The following is an 18,969-nucleotide window of genomic DNA, read 5'->3' on the forward strand; positions in this document are numbered from 1 at the left end:
ATACGTCTCGTGACCATCTATCGTTTTCACAATGTCTATCAAGCTTACACGCCTCATTTCTGTCCGATCCACAGAGTCTCAGCTGGAGCCACCCATGTTCATCGAGCGTTTCACCGACGTCCGTGTGGCCGAGAAGAAGCCGATCCGGCTGACGGCCAAGGTGGTCGGCAACCCGCGTCCCGAGGTCACTTGGTACAGGTCAGTGTCATGACTCTGAAGTTTGTGACGGAAAAATATAGCAGACACCGAAATAACGGTGCTTAGTAAAATTTACAGACGGTATCGGATATCTCATCCACAAAGTACTACGTCTTATAGCAAGTGTCATAGGGTTCCAACTTCCAAGTATGGCAGTACCATTTATAGTTAATCTAATAAGTCAAGGAAACGTATATCACTCAGCCACGACACTGCATTTTTATTAACGCAAATGCCCCTGTCGAACATCCCCAGGAACGGCAAGAAGCTGAAGTCGGGCAAGACGACGTCCATCACGCACGTGGGCGAGGAGACCACTCTGGAGGTGCACGAGAGCCGCGTGGAGAAGGACGCCGGCGAGTACAAGTGCGTGGCCGTCAACCAGAACGGCAAGGCCACGCACCAGGCCCAGGTCGACATCGACGCCGACGTCGTGTAAGTTTGGGGGAGAATCGAGGCTACGAGGCTTACATGTATGTTTTATTTAAGAAGGTTACTTGTGGGTTTTGTGTGAAGCAGCTTCTGTCATCGTTTTAACCGATATCGGTGGCTGGCTTGGCAGGAGATTCGTGAAAGACCTGGAGGACTTTGACGTCGAGGAACGGTCAACGGTCGCCCTCGAGTGTCAGACGTCACAAGAGGTCAAGGTCACGTGGAAGCGTGGCAAGAAGGTCATCAAGGAGTCGGACAGATACGAGGTGAGCTTGACAGCATGTGCTTCTCCTCGGGTTGGTGATAAGTCAGTGCAAAACGTTAAAGACAACACACAGATGTCTTGCACCGGTTCGAGAAGTTGTGGGCTTTTACTCACGTCGGTAATATCCTCTTTTTCAGATCACACACGTGGGCAAGACGCACCGTCTGATCGTGCACGACGTGGTGATGGCGGACGCCGGAGAGTACACGTGCAGCACGGACGGCGCCGAGACCCAGTGCAAGGTCAACGTCAAAGGTCAGTCAATAAATAAGAATAAAAACGTCATATCATTTTTTGTTCTTATTTTATTGCCATGTTGAGCTATGCCAAACACTACCAAAGGCTCCGTCCTTCCGGTTTACCTCCACCGTGTTCATTTTCTCGCGCAGAGGGCGGCCCGTTCTTTGTGGAGAAGCTGACCGACATCGAGGTGAAGGAGCAGGAGACGGCGGCTATCAGCGTCACCGTCAGTTCACCCACTGCCAGGGTCGTCTGGCACAAGGACGGCGCCGCCATCAGCGAGGACAACGGACAGTACGAGGTCAGTGCGAGGTCGGGGTCGACAGATCTTACCAAGGGTGATTTACCCATGGCAAAGACGAAAAGCGAAGGATGTTGGCGTTTCCTTCAACTTCTAGTCGGCTTACAGTTCCCTAATTCTTTTTCGTTCGTAACTCTTGTTAATCATAAACGTAGCTAACATAATCCATAACATTATATATTGTAGCAATGTGGAAGTGAGGCCCGATGAAATTGAAAACTTACAGGAAGCTAGAAGCATAGCTTGCAACTTCTTATCGTCCGATCCACGAGTTGACACCATCTTCTCTCACTTTGCCCCACAGTTTATCGCCGAGGGCGTGTCGCGCCGACTGGTGCTGCGCTCCGCGACGGTACACGAGGAGGGCGAGTACACGTGCTCGCTCGACGACCAGGAGTGTACCTGCGAGGTGACAGTCGTCGAACTGCCCCCGGTGCTCACCAAGAAGATGACCGACACCACCGTCACCCGCGGCGAGCGGGCCATCTTCGAGGTGGCGCTCACCAAGGTAAAGAGACACTCATCTGCGTATGTAGGACTTTTTCTGTTATACGAGTATCGATGAATTTCGGGTGCATCCATGGGCCAGGCTGTATTGTTCGGTTAGTGTTTACGCATTATGTCTATTATTCATGCCAGGATCCATGAAGTAGGATTATAGCGTTACCTTTTCCCGAATGTATCGCAAACAAAATCACGGCTACGCACTACGCAGTAACGCTGTTTCCATAACCTTCGTAGGGTGACGCGTTGGTGCAATGGTTCTTCAACGGCAAAGAGATCAAGTTCTCTGAGCACATCCAGCTGGGCATCGACGGCAAGCGCCAGAGGCTGATGGTGTACCAGGCGACTTCTGAGGATGCCGGCACCTACACCTGTCGCATCGGAGGCGACTCCTGCACTGCCAATCTCACCGTGGAAGGTCTGTGTCCTGCTGCATAGCCGTTTCATAAAAGTTGCCTGGCTGTTTACAATACTTGTGTTTACCGACTTTGATAGATGAAGCTATTGACTATGGCTATCTCCAGCCATAGTCAATAGTCTATGGCTGGCGCTCACCAAGGTAAAGAGACACTCATCTGCGAATGTAGGACTCCAGCCATATCTCCATAGTAAATGACATTAGAATGTCATTTTACTATGGAGATAGCTATTGACTATGGCTGCGGTAAAGAACTACACAGGGCCTCGTAATTGCCCTCGGTAGCCGAAATCCTCACTAAGACGTTGAGTGTACGACGTGCGTTTCTGGAACTGTTCTAAAATTGTTCTCTCGATGAAATTCAAATAAGAGCACTTGTGCACACCCCTGATGTCACACTGACCTTCGTCCATTTCACCACAGAGCCGACGGTGGAGTTCATCGGGCGTTTGCCGGAGAAGGTGGAGGCGCCCAAGGACACCACGGCCTCGTTCACCGTAGAGCTGAGCGACGCCTCCGTACCGGTCACCTGGCTGAAGAACGGCGAGCCCGTCACGGAGTCGGACTCGTGCACGATCCTGGTGGACGGTCCGCGGCGCACCCTGCTGCTGAAGGAGGTCCAGTCCTCGGACGATCGCACCGAGATCACGTGCACGGCCGGCAACGTCAAGTGCACCAGCAAACTCAGGGTTACCGGTGAGGGACGATGGATGTGTGTGAGAGCTGGGGTACGATAATGTTGACTGACGGTGTTATAACGACTAGCTCACATCGATGAGAAACATCGCGGGAACGTTGTAAGGGTATTGCAGTAGGATTGTGACAGCACCAGGTGTGGAAGGTCTTCACATGTTATTGATTTCTTTGAAAGTTTAAGAACGACAAAATTAATTTTTAATCTTGAAGTGTTCAAACGTAAAAAATGTTCGTCCTACATGTGCATTTTCTTCGTTCCCAGTGGTCCAAATGCAGCCGAAGATCCGCGAGGACCAGCTGAAGACGGAGTACCTAGTGAGGAGAGGAGAGGACATCAAGATAACTGTACCATTCCGCGCCGCTCCGCCGCCCAAGGCCGAGTGGCACCACAACAGGAAGACCATCAAAAAGTCGAGAAAGGTGAGACCCAGGTCTGCCATTAGGTGTTTACGTTTAGCTGCTCAGGCACCTGAGGAGTCATCGATACTTTTTTCAAAGGCTCAAGTATTGAGCATCCCTAGCCTTTTAGCTTCTCCATTATGTGATCTCTGGGCTTCAGGGTCTCAGCTCCAGTGCCCTTCACCTTCTGTTGATCCTGGTGTAACTGTGGTTCAGCATGTGACCTGACGTGACGCCGTTGTTGCAGTACCTGCCGACTATCACCGAGTCCGAGGCGTGTATCACAGTGAAGCAGGTGGAAGACTCCGACTGCGGCACCTACACGCTCAAACTCGGCAACGAGGTCGGAGACATCTTCATCAACATCTCACTCAAAATCATGGGTAAGCTTTCGTCGTTTCTTTCTGCTATTTCAAAGGGAGCGCTGTGGTTAACCAAGTTGAAACTGTCCGCCATCTTCAAGCACTGCATATGATTAGTCTACGTCCTTAGAAACCGTTAGTCTTTTGCTGTCCCAAAACATCTTTCAAGTTTTCCCATACACCCTGAATGTGACCCCACGAACTGACCTCTGACCCGGTGCCCCGTCTCCCGCAGAGACGCCGTCGAAGCCGGGTCGTCCGGAGCCGGTGCAGGTCACGGACGACTCTGTCACCCTGCACTGGACCCCGCCTCAGACGGACGGCTGCTCGCCAATCACAAACTACTGCATCGAGTACCAGCTCAAACAGCAGAAAACGTGAGTGAAGCGGCACTATAATAGTGAATATACTATTATAGTCGATCCATCGACTAAATACTACATCATATGTGGGTTGACTAGGATCATAAGAAGCATGACATAACACGCATCGATGAGTGGATGAGTATTGGGTACCGAAGCCGATGACAACCCATAGATTCACAAATGTTTTCCAAAACACAGTTCGGAAATATATCATGCATCTTCTATCCAAATGATTGGCTTTCGACCCATACTCTTTGTATCCGCGGTACATGCGCAGCACAAATAAGCGATTCACTGACGCCAATTCGCGTATCGGGTGCAGGTGGACCAAGTTCGAGGAGACGACGATCGTCAAGGAGACGACCCGGACGGTGACCTCCCTGACGACCAGCTCCGAGTACCGCTTCCGCGTGTACGCCCTCAACGACATCGGCGCCAGCGAGCCGTCAGAAGAGTCCGAGTTCATCAAAGTCAAAAGTCAGTGGTTGTATGATGTATTGCTTATTAAGTCGACTCAATGTATTTCGATTGATCGACAATGTGTTTTACCTAATGTACGCCGTATTTTATTACGAAGCCACTTAATCACTATGTAAATATCGGAAAAGATGCGTGATTGGGTGATTTGTGATTAGCAGAAGTCATAGCTACGTAACTCAAATTTATAGATAACGTAGATAAAACTCAATCCGTCTACACCGGTTACCTCCATGCATGCGTCACTGACCTCTGACGACGATACCCGTTCACCGCAGAGCCGGTCGCTCCGGAGCGGCCCACCGTGGTGGAGGACCTGAAGGATGTGGTGGCCGGACTCGCCGAGAAGGTCACCCTCCGCTGTGTCATCACCGGCGTCCCGGAACCAGACATCCGGTGGTACGTTTACGAAAGCGTCGTCACTCTCCTCTACACTCTGCAACTTACGTGAAATTGCGTCCAGACGAACCGTTTCTTGTCGGGAAAGGGTTTCGTGACTTGATGTACTTGCATTAAATGTGCTGATTTACGTAGCCTACATCCAATAATCGTTTGTATACGTTGTCAAAAGTCTCTTAAAAGCATAGCATCTTTCATTAGTAGCTCTTCTTCCGAACCCACTTTAACGCTTCCGATAAACGATTAAAACAAGCGCTTCTCTACCACCCACTATTCGCCGTTCCGCTAATTCTTTTCTGTGCACTTCCTGTTCAGGACGCGTAATGGTAAGCCGGTGAAGAGCCGGAAGGTTCAGTACGACCAGCACGTGGCCACGCTGACCCTGGAGGACACCACGGAGAAGTCTGCCGGCACCTACACCTGCTACGCCTCCAACTCGGCCGGCGAGGTCGAGACCAGCTGCATGGTCCAGATCCAGGGTGAGGATGCTTGTTTCTGCCTCAACGGGACATTTTCTACGGAATGGGTAGATAGGGGGTAGTTGAGTGTTAGGGTGAACTGTGTCCATGGTATTTTCTGCGGATTTGAAGTGATGGTAAAGTCAGTTAACGACGGTACTTTCATTTTATTATTTTATTCATTGCTTATTCTGGACATATTTTCAGCTAATGCAATTATTTATCCATAAATAAGGCATCCTTGGCGATTCACGACTATAACTGTGTAACTGTCGCAATCACCTTCTCCCTTCCACAGAGCCGCCGTCTCTGGAGTATGAGCCGGCTCTGAAGGAGCAGCGGCTGGCAGTGGGAGCGAGTTGGACGGTCAGGGTGCGGGCCCGCGGCATCCCGCGCCCCTCGCTGCAGTGGTACCGCGGCGAGCAGCTGATCACCTCCTCTGAGCGGCTGGAGGTGCGCACAGAGTCCGACAGCACAGAGATCACCATCAGCCGGCTGGAGCGAGACGACTCGGCGCCCTACCGACTGGTGGCCACCAATGACGTGCGGACGGTCACAGAGGAGTTCACACTCCGGGTACTCGGTGAGTGGAGACGCTGCCGGCTGGTGGTTGTGTGGGCTGTTCGAAAATGAAAAATCAGTGATTTTCTGTCTGGGTATTGATCGTTTGGTCGGTCGTCTACTGGTGAAAGTAGTACATCTTAACTTCAAACATTTTACCTTTTTAATTAATTATATTTATATCCTGACTTTGACTTCATTATTTCTTTTTTGTTTAACAGTGGGTTTTGTTGTGTGTCCATTGATTGCGTTACATTTAAAGTTTTCTCCGCGAGAGTTTGAAATGTCGTTAATTGTCGGAACTCGTTACGGTGTCGACTGTCGTAGATGTTCGTAGATGTCTTAGATATTTCACTGATCCTGCTCTGCGATCGGTCCCAAAGACTCCAACCATTTACCTTTTTGTTTTGTTTTTCCGTTTGAAAGGCATTAGAAGTATTTACTACGACCCTCTAAATTTGTTTATTTCGTCAGACGTTTCGTTCTCTTTGACACATTCTGTTGTATTCGCCCGTTTAGATTACAGTCGACGCTCTATGAGTCGAACACGATCCAGTAGTTTGGAGAGCATCGGTAAATGGGTCCGCCTGTGCCAGTGTGCGGCAGGCACCGTGTCACCTCTGTCCACCCACCCCAGTGACTGGAGCTTCCGCCGAACCGCGCCCCTCTCCCCCTCTCTTTCCCACTCTCTTTCTATTTCTTTCTTTTCTCTGTCTATTTTCTCTCTTCCTCGATGCGCCCGTCTCCTGGGCCAGTCGGAACTGTCGAGAGGCACCAACTCCTATTTTTTTCACTGGTCAATGTGCATTGTGCAGTCACCTGAGGCATCAAGTGGACCGCCAAATATGCTACCCAAATGTGTGATAAATAAGCAGCTGTGGCGGCGCAACAAAGCATGTGATAATGTGACGATCTGGTCTTTCATTCCTCTTTTTCTTCTTCTTTATATTCTTCTTCTCTCTTCTCTCTCGGCCTCTTCTATTTCTTCTTTTCCGTATCTTGCAACTTGCAAGTTTACAAGCTCACAGGCGCTCCTGACTTTCCTCATCTCTGACACTGTGTGAGACCCGAGTCAAACCAATGTGTCCGATGTGCTTTTGCCTGGTGACGGTGAGGGTTGACCAATCCGTATAGATGTAGAAACTACTGTGCTATTGTGCCCGACTGTTCGGCTGGTGTGCGGGCTATAGGCGTCCTCTGTGGTAGGAAAAACGCTCTATTCATGAATGCCGATGGTGCGTTCGAACACCAATCCTTGTTTACCATTGGGCACGAGTGACTACATACGACCCGTTGTGAACCTAGCCAACAAATAAAATCACAGTCATCGCAAAGTTTTGTACGGGCGCTCAGTAACCAACAATGCATAACTCGCCATTTTTTATGCACTCCACTGTTCAACTAAAATAATACCTTAAATTAATCGATGATAACTTCTAAGAAATATTTCTAAGAAAGTGTTCGGCTCGATACTGTGCACACAACTTCTCGAAGGTCTATGTAGCTATAGTTGTCACCAAGCTAAGCAATCGCACCCTATTACTTTCAATTTTGAAGGCATATTAACGGAATAAATTCCAGACACCACCAAACTCTCATGTCCCTATCTGTAGCATCTCCCTTGCTACCATCCTCCCGCGTCCCACTGACCCCCCTGTGTGTGCGGCGCCCCGGCAGACAAACCCAGCCGACCGGAGGGTCCCCTGCTGGCCCGGGTGGCCGACCAGGAGTCGGTGACCCTCGACTGGCAGCCCCCGGCCGACGACGGAGGGTGTGATGTGGCCGGATACTTCATCGAGAAGTTCGACAGCAAGAAACAGACGTGGACCAAAGTGAGAGCAGTTGACCACTCGAGGGGGTGGGCATAGTGGATGTGGTTAGTTGTTTGAACTTATTTCGATGAAACTTGGCTGTCTAACTACGCTATAAGAGGAAGAATCGAACAATGTTACGAAGCATATCGTTTGCGTGTGTGGCACATATCAGATGCCACGGACACCCAGAAAAAATATCGTTCGAAGGGCTATTTTGATAATGACACTGTATGAGACAAAGTTCGTTTCACTAGCGTAACATTTAGTACCGTCAGTGATCCACCCACAAAACAAACTCCACGGCTGACCTGCGGCTGTCCCCAGGTTGCCGACATCGTTGGCGACATCCTCAGTTACTGCGTACAAGACCTGCTGGAGGGACACGAGTACTTTTTCCGGGTGTACGCCTTCAACGTGTTCGGCAACTCGGAGCCGCTCGAGACAGCGGAGGCGGTCGTCGTCACGAAACCATTCGGTACGAGATTGTACTAGAAAGACGGCGATTTATTGGATTAGTTGCCAGTATCACCGTATTTGGAGGGATAGAGCCACACAATGGATGGGAACCGGACCGTTGGAGCATTTCCTTTCTCCTTGAGATTATCGTATGTTGTTTGAGATTATACCACGATAACGATCAAGGATTGTTTTTGAGTGACATTAAACGGTTCCGATTAATGAAAACAATGCACCGGTAAAGATGTGTAATTGTTTAGTACGTAGCACCGGATGTCTGCCGTCTGGTCTTTTTTGAAACACTTGGCTGCGGTTTTTGGTGGAAAGATGATCTGACTTTTGACCTGACCGTAAACCTGTCGTCTGACTTGAATTTGTCGAGTTGAAGAGTTGTGTTTATTTCATGTTAAGTTCATCGGCATGACTAAACATGACTGACTTATAACTGACATCTGACCTCCTCTGATCTGACTGGACCTTTGACCTCACCCCACTCGCAGCGCTGCCGTCCGCTCCGGTGGGTCCGTTCGAAGTATCCAGCATGGGTGACACATCTCTGACCCTGTGCTGGCAAGAGCCCGAGTCGGACGGCGGGGCCGCCATCGTCGAGTACCTCGTCGAGAGGAGAAACGTCGGAAAGAAGGCCTGGCAGAAGGTGCGTGAAAAAGTGGTTTCTCTCGGACAATGTAGCTAGATGGGATCAGAGGCCATGCTTGACGGTGAAGGTCAATGCGGTTGGTTCGCGTATGCCACGCAAAGGCACACTTTAACTTCAATCAGCATATTGCATCATGTTGTGAGTCAAATGACATCTTAAAGTCAGTCCGTTGGGTTGCATGGTCGTTTCGACACAAGTACATCCCTTTACAAGTACCTACGTCCGTTTACGAACGCAATTATAAATAATTATAACTCAATCAACTTGCAAAGCACGGGTACTGCAGGAAGGAAACTCGCAATGTCCGACCGATCTTCAGACGATGGGAACCGATGACTCAGATCGCTTTACCTACTTTATGCAGCTGGATTTAATTACGAGCGCTTTGACATGTTGACTACTTAGCGTCAACTTGTCAGCATTTTATTAGCCTTTGACAATTTTTATGGACGTTGATTATAGGACAATCACTTGTTATCTAACTAAATCAGACATGCGACGATATGTTCAATTGATCTAATTCCGATTTGCGGAAACTCAAAGGTCTGTTATCTTTTTGCTGGTTACTGGTTAGGTATATGAATCTTTTCCGCGCCACGTGCTCAGAAACTGCCGAAGTGGGCAAATCCTAACCATGTGGATTGCTGTTACTAATAACATTCTCTGTATTCGGCATTATCGCATCGAAAAATATTGGTAGTGCAGCTGAACAGACTTCAAGGGCGTGTCCTCAGAAATGTCCCATTACACAAAATGTCAATAATTGGCGAACAACGTTCCCCGCCTACCATAAACGAGACCAAACCCCTGTATGATTCTACGGGATTTGACCCGCGGTCCTGAACGCTATGCGTCACATTGTTACAGCATGGATGATATAACACTATTATCTTATTATCTCATCCATGGTTACAGGTTGGAGTTATAATTATTTATAATTGCGTTCGGAAACGAATGTATAGGGATGTACTTGTGTCGAAACGACCATGCAACCCAACGTTTCTACTCCATTCGCAGCCTATCTGCGTGTTTTAAAACCGTCGTTTTACTGCACCCACCCAATTCATCTCTGACACTATCGACGCCGTTACGACCGTCAGGTGGGCACCACCGACTGCGAAACGCTCAGGATTGACGTCACGGGCCTGAAGAAGAACATGCAGTACAACTTCCGCGTGTCGGCACGGAACGCGGTGGGCGCCGGCCCGCCGCTCGCGCCAGAGGAGGCCATCACCGTCGGCAAACGGCTCAGTGAGTAAAGGGAGGGGTGTGGCGGGGTCGGTTGACAGGTGAACGGTGGTGGGACGGGTAGAACGTATTCGGTAATTAGTCGAGGATGTCATTATTAGGAATGTTTTAAAGGATTTGGACCAATCCCGATAACTTTATCCGTATAGAACGCACTCCGATAGGCTGAGTGGCTGAGTATCTAAGTTTTAGGGGAAGAGCAACATGTCATCGTTCCGTGCTTCTATCCTCAGGACACTGAAATCCCTCTCCTCCACGCCGCAACCCTCCTCCGGGCTGGACAGGCAACTTTATCTCATGCGGGCTGCTCCCTTGGAGCGGCACCGCTGCTCCCGAGGGAGCGCACCCCGTAGCCGGGTGCAGTGAGTGCCTTGGGGCTGGGTGGCCTGTCCTCTGGACGGGCTCAGCCCCGGCGACTCACTAGGGTGCCTGCCCAGACCAATGTCTCCCCCTATATCCTATCATCCTTCCGGCTCTGAAATGGTCACAATTGACCGAAAGGGCCTAACCCAACAAAACAAAAAAGCAACATGTCTGAGGATTGAGGCAGTAGTCAAGTGGGCGAAACGGCTAATGCGTGCTCTCTACGTGCCATGTTTGTTGCACCCTTTACATTTCATAAGGTTCGAGACAAGCATGCCAAAGATTAAGCCCGCACACCGCCTTATTCAAACGGTCTGTAAACCAGTGCAGTCACCGATCAGCTGAGGGCACCTTTCACGGGGACGGGGAGGGGAGGGGTCAGCCATGGGAAGGCCGTCGGCCGAGGGGAGCGGCCGAGCTCAGACGGCTCAGCGCACGGCAAGGCCGTTCGACAGGAAGGATCGCCCGCCGGGGCGCAGGGTGCGGTCGCCATGAGTAACACCCCGCCACTGACCGACGAGGAAAGAGCCGCCCGGGGCCGCCCGACGGCGCCAACAAAGAACCCAGTCCCCAGTATGCGCGGAATCTTTTGGAAACTGGCAAAAATCCAGTAGTGGATTCCACGATTATGATGTTGTCATATCAAGATCGGTGCAGGAAATGTGTCGTGGAAAGTGACGGTAGCATTGTATCGGGGCGGGTCAATGCCATCTGTGTAGTATATCTCTGTGTTGGTGATATCGTGCCCGTATCACGCGCTGTTGTTGTTTTCAGCGCCTCCGTCACCGCCGACAAACCTGACGGTCTCAGACGTGACGAGTCGCAGCGTGACACTGCAGTGGGCCCCGCCCACCAACATGGGAGGAGCCAATCTCACAGGTGGGTGCCGCAAACGATTGGCCTTTGAGCGGTGCCGTAGTGTTTGTGGTTTCGTTGTAAAGGCATATGACGCGCCGATTAATGGTCAACGGTCATTTAACGGCCACTGACGTCAAGGAAGCGTACTTCCAGCAACATGTATGAAGTGGGTCAGATAACTTACCTGCTTCTGTCGGGCTTTTTCGAGTACTGATCTACAGTGAGTTATCGAAACAATGCTTGGCTTAACCTCATGAATAGCGGTTATCTGATGAGTCAAATTAGGCAAATGTTCTGACCCTGATCCCCTCCCCCCACCACTCCTACCCGTTGCAGGATACATCATTGAGCGCCAGGCGGCTGGCGACTCCACCTGGGAGAAGGTGGTCACGCTGGACAGCTCCGTCACCCTCTACTGTATCTCGAACCTGCGGGAGAAGTCGTCCCTGTTCTTCCGCGTGTCCGCCGAGAACCCGATCGGAGCCGGCGCGCCGGCCGACACCGACCTGGTCTCGCTGAAAACGCACGCCAGTGAGTGCGGATGTGTGATGATGATGCCAGTACTAGTAGATCAGTGCTGGGTGTGGGAGTGTCGGGCATCTGTGATTATCAGGAAGATTATTGCCGGAAATGATGGTATGGGAGGGTAGCAGAAATATGAATGCCTTCGGGACTGAAAGGGAATTCGCTAAACCGTTGGTGATATTTTAGCGTAGCATTTGCATAAAATAAAATTGTAGATTGATGTGGATCCTTTATCTATTTTCTTATTTCTTTGTAATCAAAAATTTAAATGCTTCATTTTGTGCACTGTTTTCTGCCGCCCGTGCCCCCCTCCCGTCCCCCCCAGCCCCACTGACCCTTTTCGCCCCCGTGCCCGCAGCTCCGCCGTCCCCACCCACGGCCCCGCTCGAGATGCGCTCCACGGGGCCCAACTCGCTGCTGGTGGAGTGGGGCATTCCTGAGTCCGATGGAGGTGAGAGGTCGCCGGTCACTCAGAGGTCACGGGTCACTGCAGGGGTCATGGGTCACTCCTAGGGTATAGGGGTCACTAATGGATCAATGGTCACTTAGAGGTCACGGGTCACTCCAGTGGTCATTGGTCACGGGTCAGGATCAGGATACACGCCTCAATGGCTGCTCGCTTTGACCACTAAACGGAAGGGAAGGCTGAAAATGGCCATGAAATGTTGGGAGTCGGTCGGTTTTCCTTGACTTTGTATTAAACTGTGCGCAGCTTTCATAAAAAGATATCATGTGTCGGGCGCCGTTATGGTTCAGTCTCACTTTTGCGTACGCTTTGGTAGTTAATTTTCCTTGCATTTGGGATTTACTATGAATGGTAATTCTAGCAGATCTTTGACAGTCATTAATCCGCTTCTGGTAGCTGTGTCTAAAAATCATCGCATTTTCTCGAGATCACGGGCCAGCGCTATGACAGGTGCCGTCGTCGTTTACCGATTCCCTGGCGGTACTTTGACGAACCACTGTTTGACAGGTGCGCCGCTGGAGGGCTACGACGTGGCGATCCGCGATGCGCGCCGAACCATGTGGATTCAGGTCGGCATGGTGGGTGCCGACGTCACACGACTCCAGATCAAGGAGCTACACGTGAGTGTCGCTGCCTCTGGCTCTGGCCGGCCGGCTCGCAGACGGGTGTGTCCTCGGCAATGTCCGGGAAACTGGAGATGTCCGGAACGAGCGACAGCGGACACACCGCACCGTTTGCCTCATCAGAGCGGCCGGTTTTCAGCGATGGCGATCGATTAAATTGACGATTTGTATTCATGTCTGTTGATTGCTCATTCAGAGGTGCGTTTTTGCGAGGACTTTCCGGCTGATTATCCGTCGGTCTCCGCTTACAGGAAGGACACGAGTATTACGTGCGGATCTTTGCCAAGAATGAAGTGGGGATCAGCGATCCCCTCGAGAGTGAAGACGCAGTCAAAGTGGTCAGGCCGGCAGGTATGCATATTTCGCTCCATTCGAGATGTCCTAGATTCAAAGTAATTCGAGTTGTGTGAAGAATATCTCGGAGTAGAAAAGGTTACGCAACTGTGCACCGTTCATATATAATGCATGCAAGGAAACTCCACGGATTATCGATCTCCGGTTAAAGAGTGAAGACTGAAGGATATCCGTGTATTAGTCGATGTTTTGTTCCTTCCTTCCTCCCCATTACTGTTTATATGCGGACCATCGTGGTCTATAAAAACTTAGTGATCAGTGGGTCATACGGTAATAAGGTGCACACTGCTGCACCCTTCCCGGCCCAAAAGTCACCACCTTTTTCTCGACACCCCGCGATGATATAATTTGCTCTCATTTGAAATCTTTCATTAACTTTTAATTGCTCTCTTTTTTTACTTTTCAGAATTTCGATGATGTTAAATTTCACAGAGGCTCCTAAAGGAAAAAGCTTTTTAAATCGCTGCTTTCATAGCATGGAAACTTTATTCAATACGAGTCAGCAAAAAATTGTCATTTCATCCTTGCCACACCTCGACTGAGCGCATCAGACAACAATCACCGTCCTTGCAGGGACGATCATTGTTGCTGCCCTCAAACCGGTGTCATCGGGGCCTTCAAATGACCGTGGAGCCTACAATCGGAGATGACCCAGCCCACAGGCACTTCCTTCCCTCTGCTTCACCCCATTGTGTCCTCAATGAAACCGCTTGACAATAAACTGAACCGCAGTCCCTGGTGACTAACAGCTGAAGATGATCTTGATAGCAGCGATAGAGACAAACATGACTGCCTTAAGGTAATTTGATTTAATCATTTAATATTTAGATTAAATTTTATACACATGTCCGTCGTTTTATGTCCACTTAAGTAAATTCACCATGCCCTTATTTTGTACAACAAATTACAAAAGGTGCAATTTTAAAATCGAGCGTCGCAAAGGAAACTAATGAAGGCAAATCGGAAGAATTCGAGGACATATAGGAACAATCAACAATACACAGGAAGCACCCTACATATACGATGTAATTGCTAATGAACTAATGCAATCTGATTGATTGGATACGAGTCTTTTTATTCAGGCCAATGAAAAAGGACCTCACCTTACTTGACATTCCAATTTTGACAATAACAGAAAACTAAAAAATTGCATCGATTGAACGGTCTGGAAACTCATCAGAGCATTGTGCAATTTCAACCGAGAGTATTTACCTCATACCTGCCACACCTCTTCACCGCTCCACATTGTGGAACTTTTCCCGACTCTCACGTTCTTACATGTCGAGAGACAAGCAGTGATACACCCATCGAACACTGACATCGGCATTTTCTAGTATGTGTAGCGCCAAATATTTCCTGAGCATTTGCTGTTCTCGGAATTTTGTACTGAACTTACCCTGCGCAACTTTGAGACACAGGTGTCACTGGAGGCCGTTCTAATGCCTCGGATGAAACGAATGAGTTCATTCGCTTCACTCACATTCCTGAATCCAACTGTAGCCGTGACCCCGCTGACCCCAATGACCTTGACCCCGCTGACCGTTACTCCTTTGACCGTGATCCCACCGACTGTGACGGGTGACCCCGCTGACCCCTGTTGTGACCCTGCTGACTCTCTTCGTTATTCCACTGACCGCTGCCGTGACCCAGCCGTGACTCCTTTGCCCATGACCCCACCGACACCTGCTTTAAAGGTAGTGTGCCACCTTTGAAAGATTTCCCATTTTATTTTTCCTAGGATAAGAAGCTTCTGTTTTTACCTAATATCGCAAAAAAAATCAAAAATGGGCCTGGAATAGTGCCTTTTTCGCCTAGAAGTTTTTCGGTTTTTAGATATGTATAACAACTGTAGTGGGCTCACCTGCAAACAGGCGTCGGGCAACAATCGCGAATGCGGCGCACTTGTGACAATAAGCAAAGGTCATTATAGTGTTACGACCATACGACGTACGGGAATGAGTTATCAGCTGTCTAATCGTAGACAACACAATGTCGAGCCTTAAACTGTAAGCCCGTATTGGTATTGTTTCTTTTATATGGCTGTCGAACATTATTTATGGTTTGAAATATGATTTTATGTAAAATAATTGATATGAAAAAGCCGTCTTATAAGTTATGACCCCATTTCACCACACGCAAGTGGCAGAAATGACAATGATCAGCTGACGCATTTTTCTTGGCCGAAGTCAGAGCGCGCGGCCCGACGCACCACGCGTATTTGGAAATTCCGACCTCGACGAGCATCAGAAGCCACCTAACAGGCGTGTTCGAAACCGCAGGAGATGATGATGAACGGGTTTATCGAAACTTGATTGGATGAGCATATCGGTAATAGCGATTTCAGTGTGTGCATTTATTGTTCATAGTGGTGTGAAATGTGGTTGGGGTACGACCGACAACCCGTCGGGGCGAATTTCGCACTGGGGTACTCAAAATTTGAAGAATTTAGGACGTTTCCATGAGTTTTGAAGGTATGGATAAGTTCTAAAAATCCGGTTCTCCTTATCTGGGCCATTAACTCCATACGGTCCAAGAAAGCTGGCACACTACCTTTAATCCTACTGACCCCTATCATGACCCCTATCGTGACCTCCCTAACCCATGTCCCCCAGATTACCTGGAAGCGGAGACGGTGGACGGCGTGGACTGGGACCGGACGCCCTCCCTCAGCGCCACCACGGAGACCTCCTCCTGGCTGCGGGAGGCCGGGATGGACGCCGACATCCACTCCTACAGCCGGCTGGCGCTGCTCCGGCGCGACGAGTACTTCTTCCGAATCTGGTACTACTCGCAGGAGCTGTTCAAATAAGCGGCCGACCGCCGCTCGCGCGCGCACCCACCGTCCCCCGTTCCGCGTGCTGAATCAAAATGTGTCGTGTCTGTGCGTTTGTACCTTTTATGAGTAGCGACGACGTCCGGAGGAGGGATGGTTCTCTGCCGGCTGACCCGAGCGGCCGGTGACCTGACCTGACCTGTGCCGGGTCGCGGCCGACTCTGCGCGGCGTGAGACCCGTGTGATACGGTGTAGAGCTGGACGGCAGGATCCGCGGTGTACATAGTTCTTATGGAGTGATCCGCCGGTACGCAGTTGGATTCTCAGGAGGATGGTGACGACTTAGAAATGGTGTTTGACCCGTCCTGCCCCGGCGGGACCCGTCGGCCGCTCCAGGCTGACCCCTACTCTCGTGACCGACGGGCTGACCCGCCCGGGGCGCCGGCGGCTGACCTCGCCTGACCTCTGACCTCGCCGGTCCATCCATCTGCTGCTTCCATCGGGCCGGTGGGGTCAAGGCAGGGCGAGGCGGCTGCTGTCTTTGGGACGTGACCTGTGTGTGACCCCGCCTGACCTGACCGCGACTGGCCCTCTGCTGCAATTCCATCTGGTCAGTCGTATCGGGGAGGGTGAGTTCACTGCTGTCACTGCGGGTGACCTCTGCGTGACCTCGTCTGACCTGACCTCGGTCGGCCCTCTGCTGCGTCCATCCGACCGGCCGGGTCGGTAAGGGCGAGTGTCGGCGCTCTGAGGTCATTGAGGCGTCTGAGGGCCCACGGGTAGCGGGCAGACGCCAGCGAGAGGCCATGTTATTTGTTATGGAGAGGTGTGAGCTAATGGAATACAGTAGTATCGGCAACAGCTGTTTTATTACGATCGCGTAATCGTATTTGCACTGATCTAGTCATAGCGGAATTACTCTGCGGTGGACTTTTCAGATGCTCCTCCATTTCATTGCCTATTAGCTATAATTCTACTGAAAGGACTAGCCTTTTCGCAAAACCATTGGCGGGCAACCCGACATGCATGTAAGTAGATATAGCCTTATGTGTGCCTTAAAACTCCATCATACTTGTGTACGACTACGAACCCTAATTGAATGATTTACGGCGAAGAAACAGGTGGGCCTCTTATCAATATATCTTATCGCAAAGATCAGAGCGACTAAGGCAAGCACAGTTAACTTTCGCTGGCGGCTGTTTTCCCAGAATTAATTTCCTCTACCTTCTGACTTCTCCATTGATAAAACAAACAAGACATGTGTAATCGGGGAGCGCATCTGCCCTTGTACCTAGGTGAAGAGACAACAAGCAAACAGTTTTATCTGATTGCGGTTGGTTTCCGGATTTGAGTTTTGGGGCCGTTACGATTAGTAGCCGTTAACTGATTCACTGTCCCGTATCGAAACGGCAGCATATGTTATCTTGCCCAACTTACCCTTTATAAGCTTAGAGCGTCATTAATATTGCTACTCGAGAGCGTGAGAGCTTTTCCATTTGATTCAATGTCGGTTTTTGAAAGTCACTCATCACTTAGGTAAATAGCTGATGATTATTATCGATATCGATGACATAATTGTCTGCCTTTATTTAACTTCCATGGCTCTCGCCTCTCTGTCAACCTGTCTCCTTGATGTCTCCACGGTCTCATTAACTCCTCGTCACCAGCTCGTTGCCTCGTAATTCACTAATTGTGCCTCTATTCTTACCTCTCCACTTTTACCGTCCCCAGCTCTCATAAACCGAAGTCTAGTTTGAAACCACTGAGACGCTTCGTCACAAACACTCACCCCAGCCACCTCCCTCTGCCCGCCAACTCCGTGTGTCTCCCGCCAACTCCGTGCGTCTCCCGTCAGCTCCGTGCGTCTCCCTTCAGCTCCGTGTGTCTCCCGTCAACTCGTGTCTCCCACGGAGAGCAGTGACATCATAAACCTCCACTGAACCGACACCGTTAAAAACTCTCACCTGGCCGCAGATCCTCCAAGCAGATAGAGCGTCACAGTCACGACCCGCTACCTCAGTGTCGGTCCTTTGAGTCGCCCTGACCAGGCTCGGAAGTGGGTGTGTGAAGGGGGAGGGGACGGAGGTGCGCAGTCACGACAAGAGTGGATCATCTCAGACTGACCGCGCAGAGCGACGGCAGGCAGACCCGTAAGACGCCGCTGGATCCGAGATAGCCGTCAAAACATGTGTAGTTGTCGTTATCTCTGCGATCCGCCGCCGCGACTTCGTCGTCTGTCGTCTGTCTCGTCTGCCTCGTCTGTCCCGTCTGTCGTCTGGCTCGGTGCCTTATCTATTCGCCCGTTCGTTTGTTTCACATTCGTTCCACATCGCCCTGTTACGTTTGGGGAACCGCTAGAACGGTTAGCTTGGAGCGCAGAATCACCATCGTTGGTTTCCATCACTGATGACATAACTCATGGGATGATTACCGGGGAACCTGCGGTGAATGTGCCACACCGATTGAATAATAGTGACGTCATGATCAGCTGTGGAAGGGCGGAAGCACCAGTCGCTATCTGCTTCCAGTCACTGAGTCATCAACTCCGGACCGGCCAGTGAACATGCTACGCGCCCCGGTACCGACAAACTGGAAACTCTGTGAGGTTTAGGTACTGGAGCAGCCCAACTATGTTCCGGTGACTCAGCTGTGACTCATGACTCGCGTAAGGCGGCTTGTTGACCACAAAAAGGCGGTGGTGAGGGGAGCTGGACAAGTTGGGCATGTGAGGTGAATCGTGAAGTTTGTGTGGGTAG

General features: G+C 50.4%; 1 protein-coding gene across 5 annotated transcripts in view; it reads left to right on the top strand.

The window, feature by feature from the left end:
- LOC122384762 (titin-like) overlaps window positions 1-17,074 on the top strand; it is a 108,961-nt gene extending 91,887 nt beyond the window's left edge. For 4 of the 5 annotated variants that reach the window (XM_043372480.1, XM_043372481.1, XM_043372477.1 and 1 more), the window contains 26 exons: window positions 75-198; window positions 454-633; window positions 761-896; window positions 1,033-1,150; window positions 1,285-1,436; window positions 1,741-1,944; window positions 2,178-2,358; window positions 2,782-3,054; window positions 3,317-3,474; window positions 3,701-3,836; window positions 4,051-4,192; window positions 4,503-4,657; window positions 4,936-5,056; window positions 5,372-5,535; window positions 5,813-6,097; window positions 6,595-6,648; window positions 7,753-7,907; window positions 8,214-8,364; window positions 8,846-9,000; window positions 10,104-10,254; window positions 11,389-11,493; window positions 11,809-12,003; window positions 12,356-12,448; window positions 12,971-13,083; window positions 13,338-13,437; window positions 16,053-17,074. In XM_043372480.1, coding sequence (XP_043228415.1) covers window positions 75-198; window positions 454-633; window positions 761-896; window positions 1,033-1,150; window positions 1,285-1,436; window positions 1,741-1,944; window positions 2,178-2,358; window positions 2,782-3,054; window positions 3,317-3,474; window positions 3,701-3,836; window positions 4,051-4,192; window positions 4,503-4,657; window positions 4,936-5,056; window positions 5,372-5,535; window positions 5,813-6,097; window positions 6,595-6,648; window positions 7,753-7,907; window positions 8,214-8,364; window positions 8,846-9,000; window positions 10,104-10,254; window positions 11,389-11,493; window positions 11,809-12,003; window positions 12,356-12,448; window positions 12,971-13,083; window positions 13,338-13,437; window positions 16,053-16,249 — 3,998 coding nt within the window. In that variant the 3' untranslated portion in view covers window positions 16,250-17,074. The remainder of the gene's footprint in view (window positions 1-74; window positions 199-453; window positions 634-760; window positions 897-1,032; window positions 1,151-1,284; window positions 1,437-1,740; window positions 1,945-2,177; window positions 2,359-2,781; window positions 3,055-3,316; window positions 3,475-3,700; window positions 3,837-4,050; window positions 4,193-4,502; window positions 4,658-4,935; window positions 5,057-5,371; window positions 5,536-5,812; window positions 6,098-6,594; window positions 6,649-7,752; window positions 7,908-8,213; window positions 8,365-8,845; window positions 9,001-10,103; window positions 10,255-11,388; window positions 11,494-11,808; window positions 12,004-12,355; window positions 12,449-12,970; window positions 13,084-13,337; window positions 13,438-16,052) is intronic. The other variant, XM_043372478.1, reaches the window with a different exon arrangement.
- The last annotated feature ends 1,895 nt before the right edge of the window (window positions 17,075-18,969 follow it).

This window comes from Amphibalanus amphitrite, unplaced genomic scaffold (genome assembly GCF_019059575.1).
Source record: "Amphibalanus amphitrite isolate SeventyFive unplaced genomic scaffold, NRLGWU_Aamphi_draft 000198F_arrow, whole genome shotgun sequence".
NCBI lineage: Eukaryota > Metazoa > Arthropoda > Thecostraca > Balanomorpha > Balanidae > Amphibalanus > Amphibalanus amphitrite.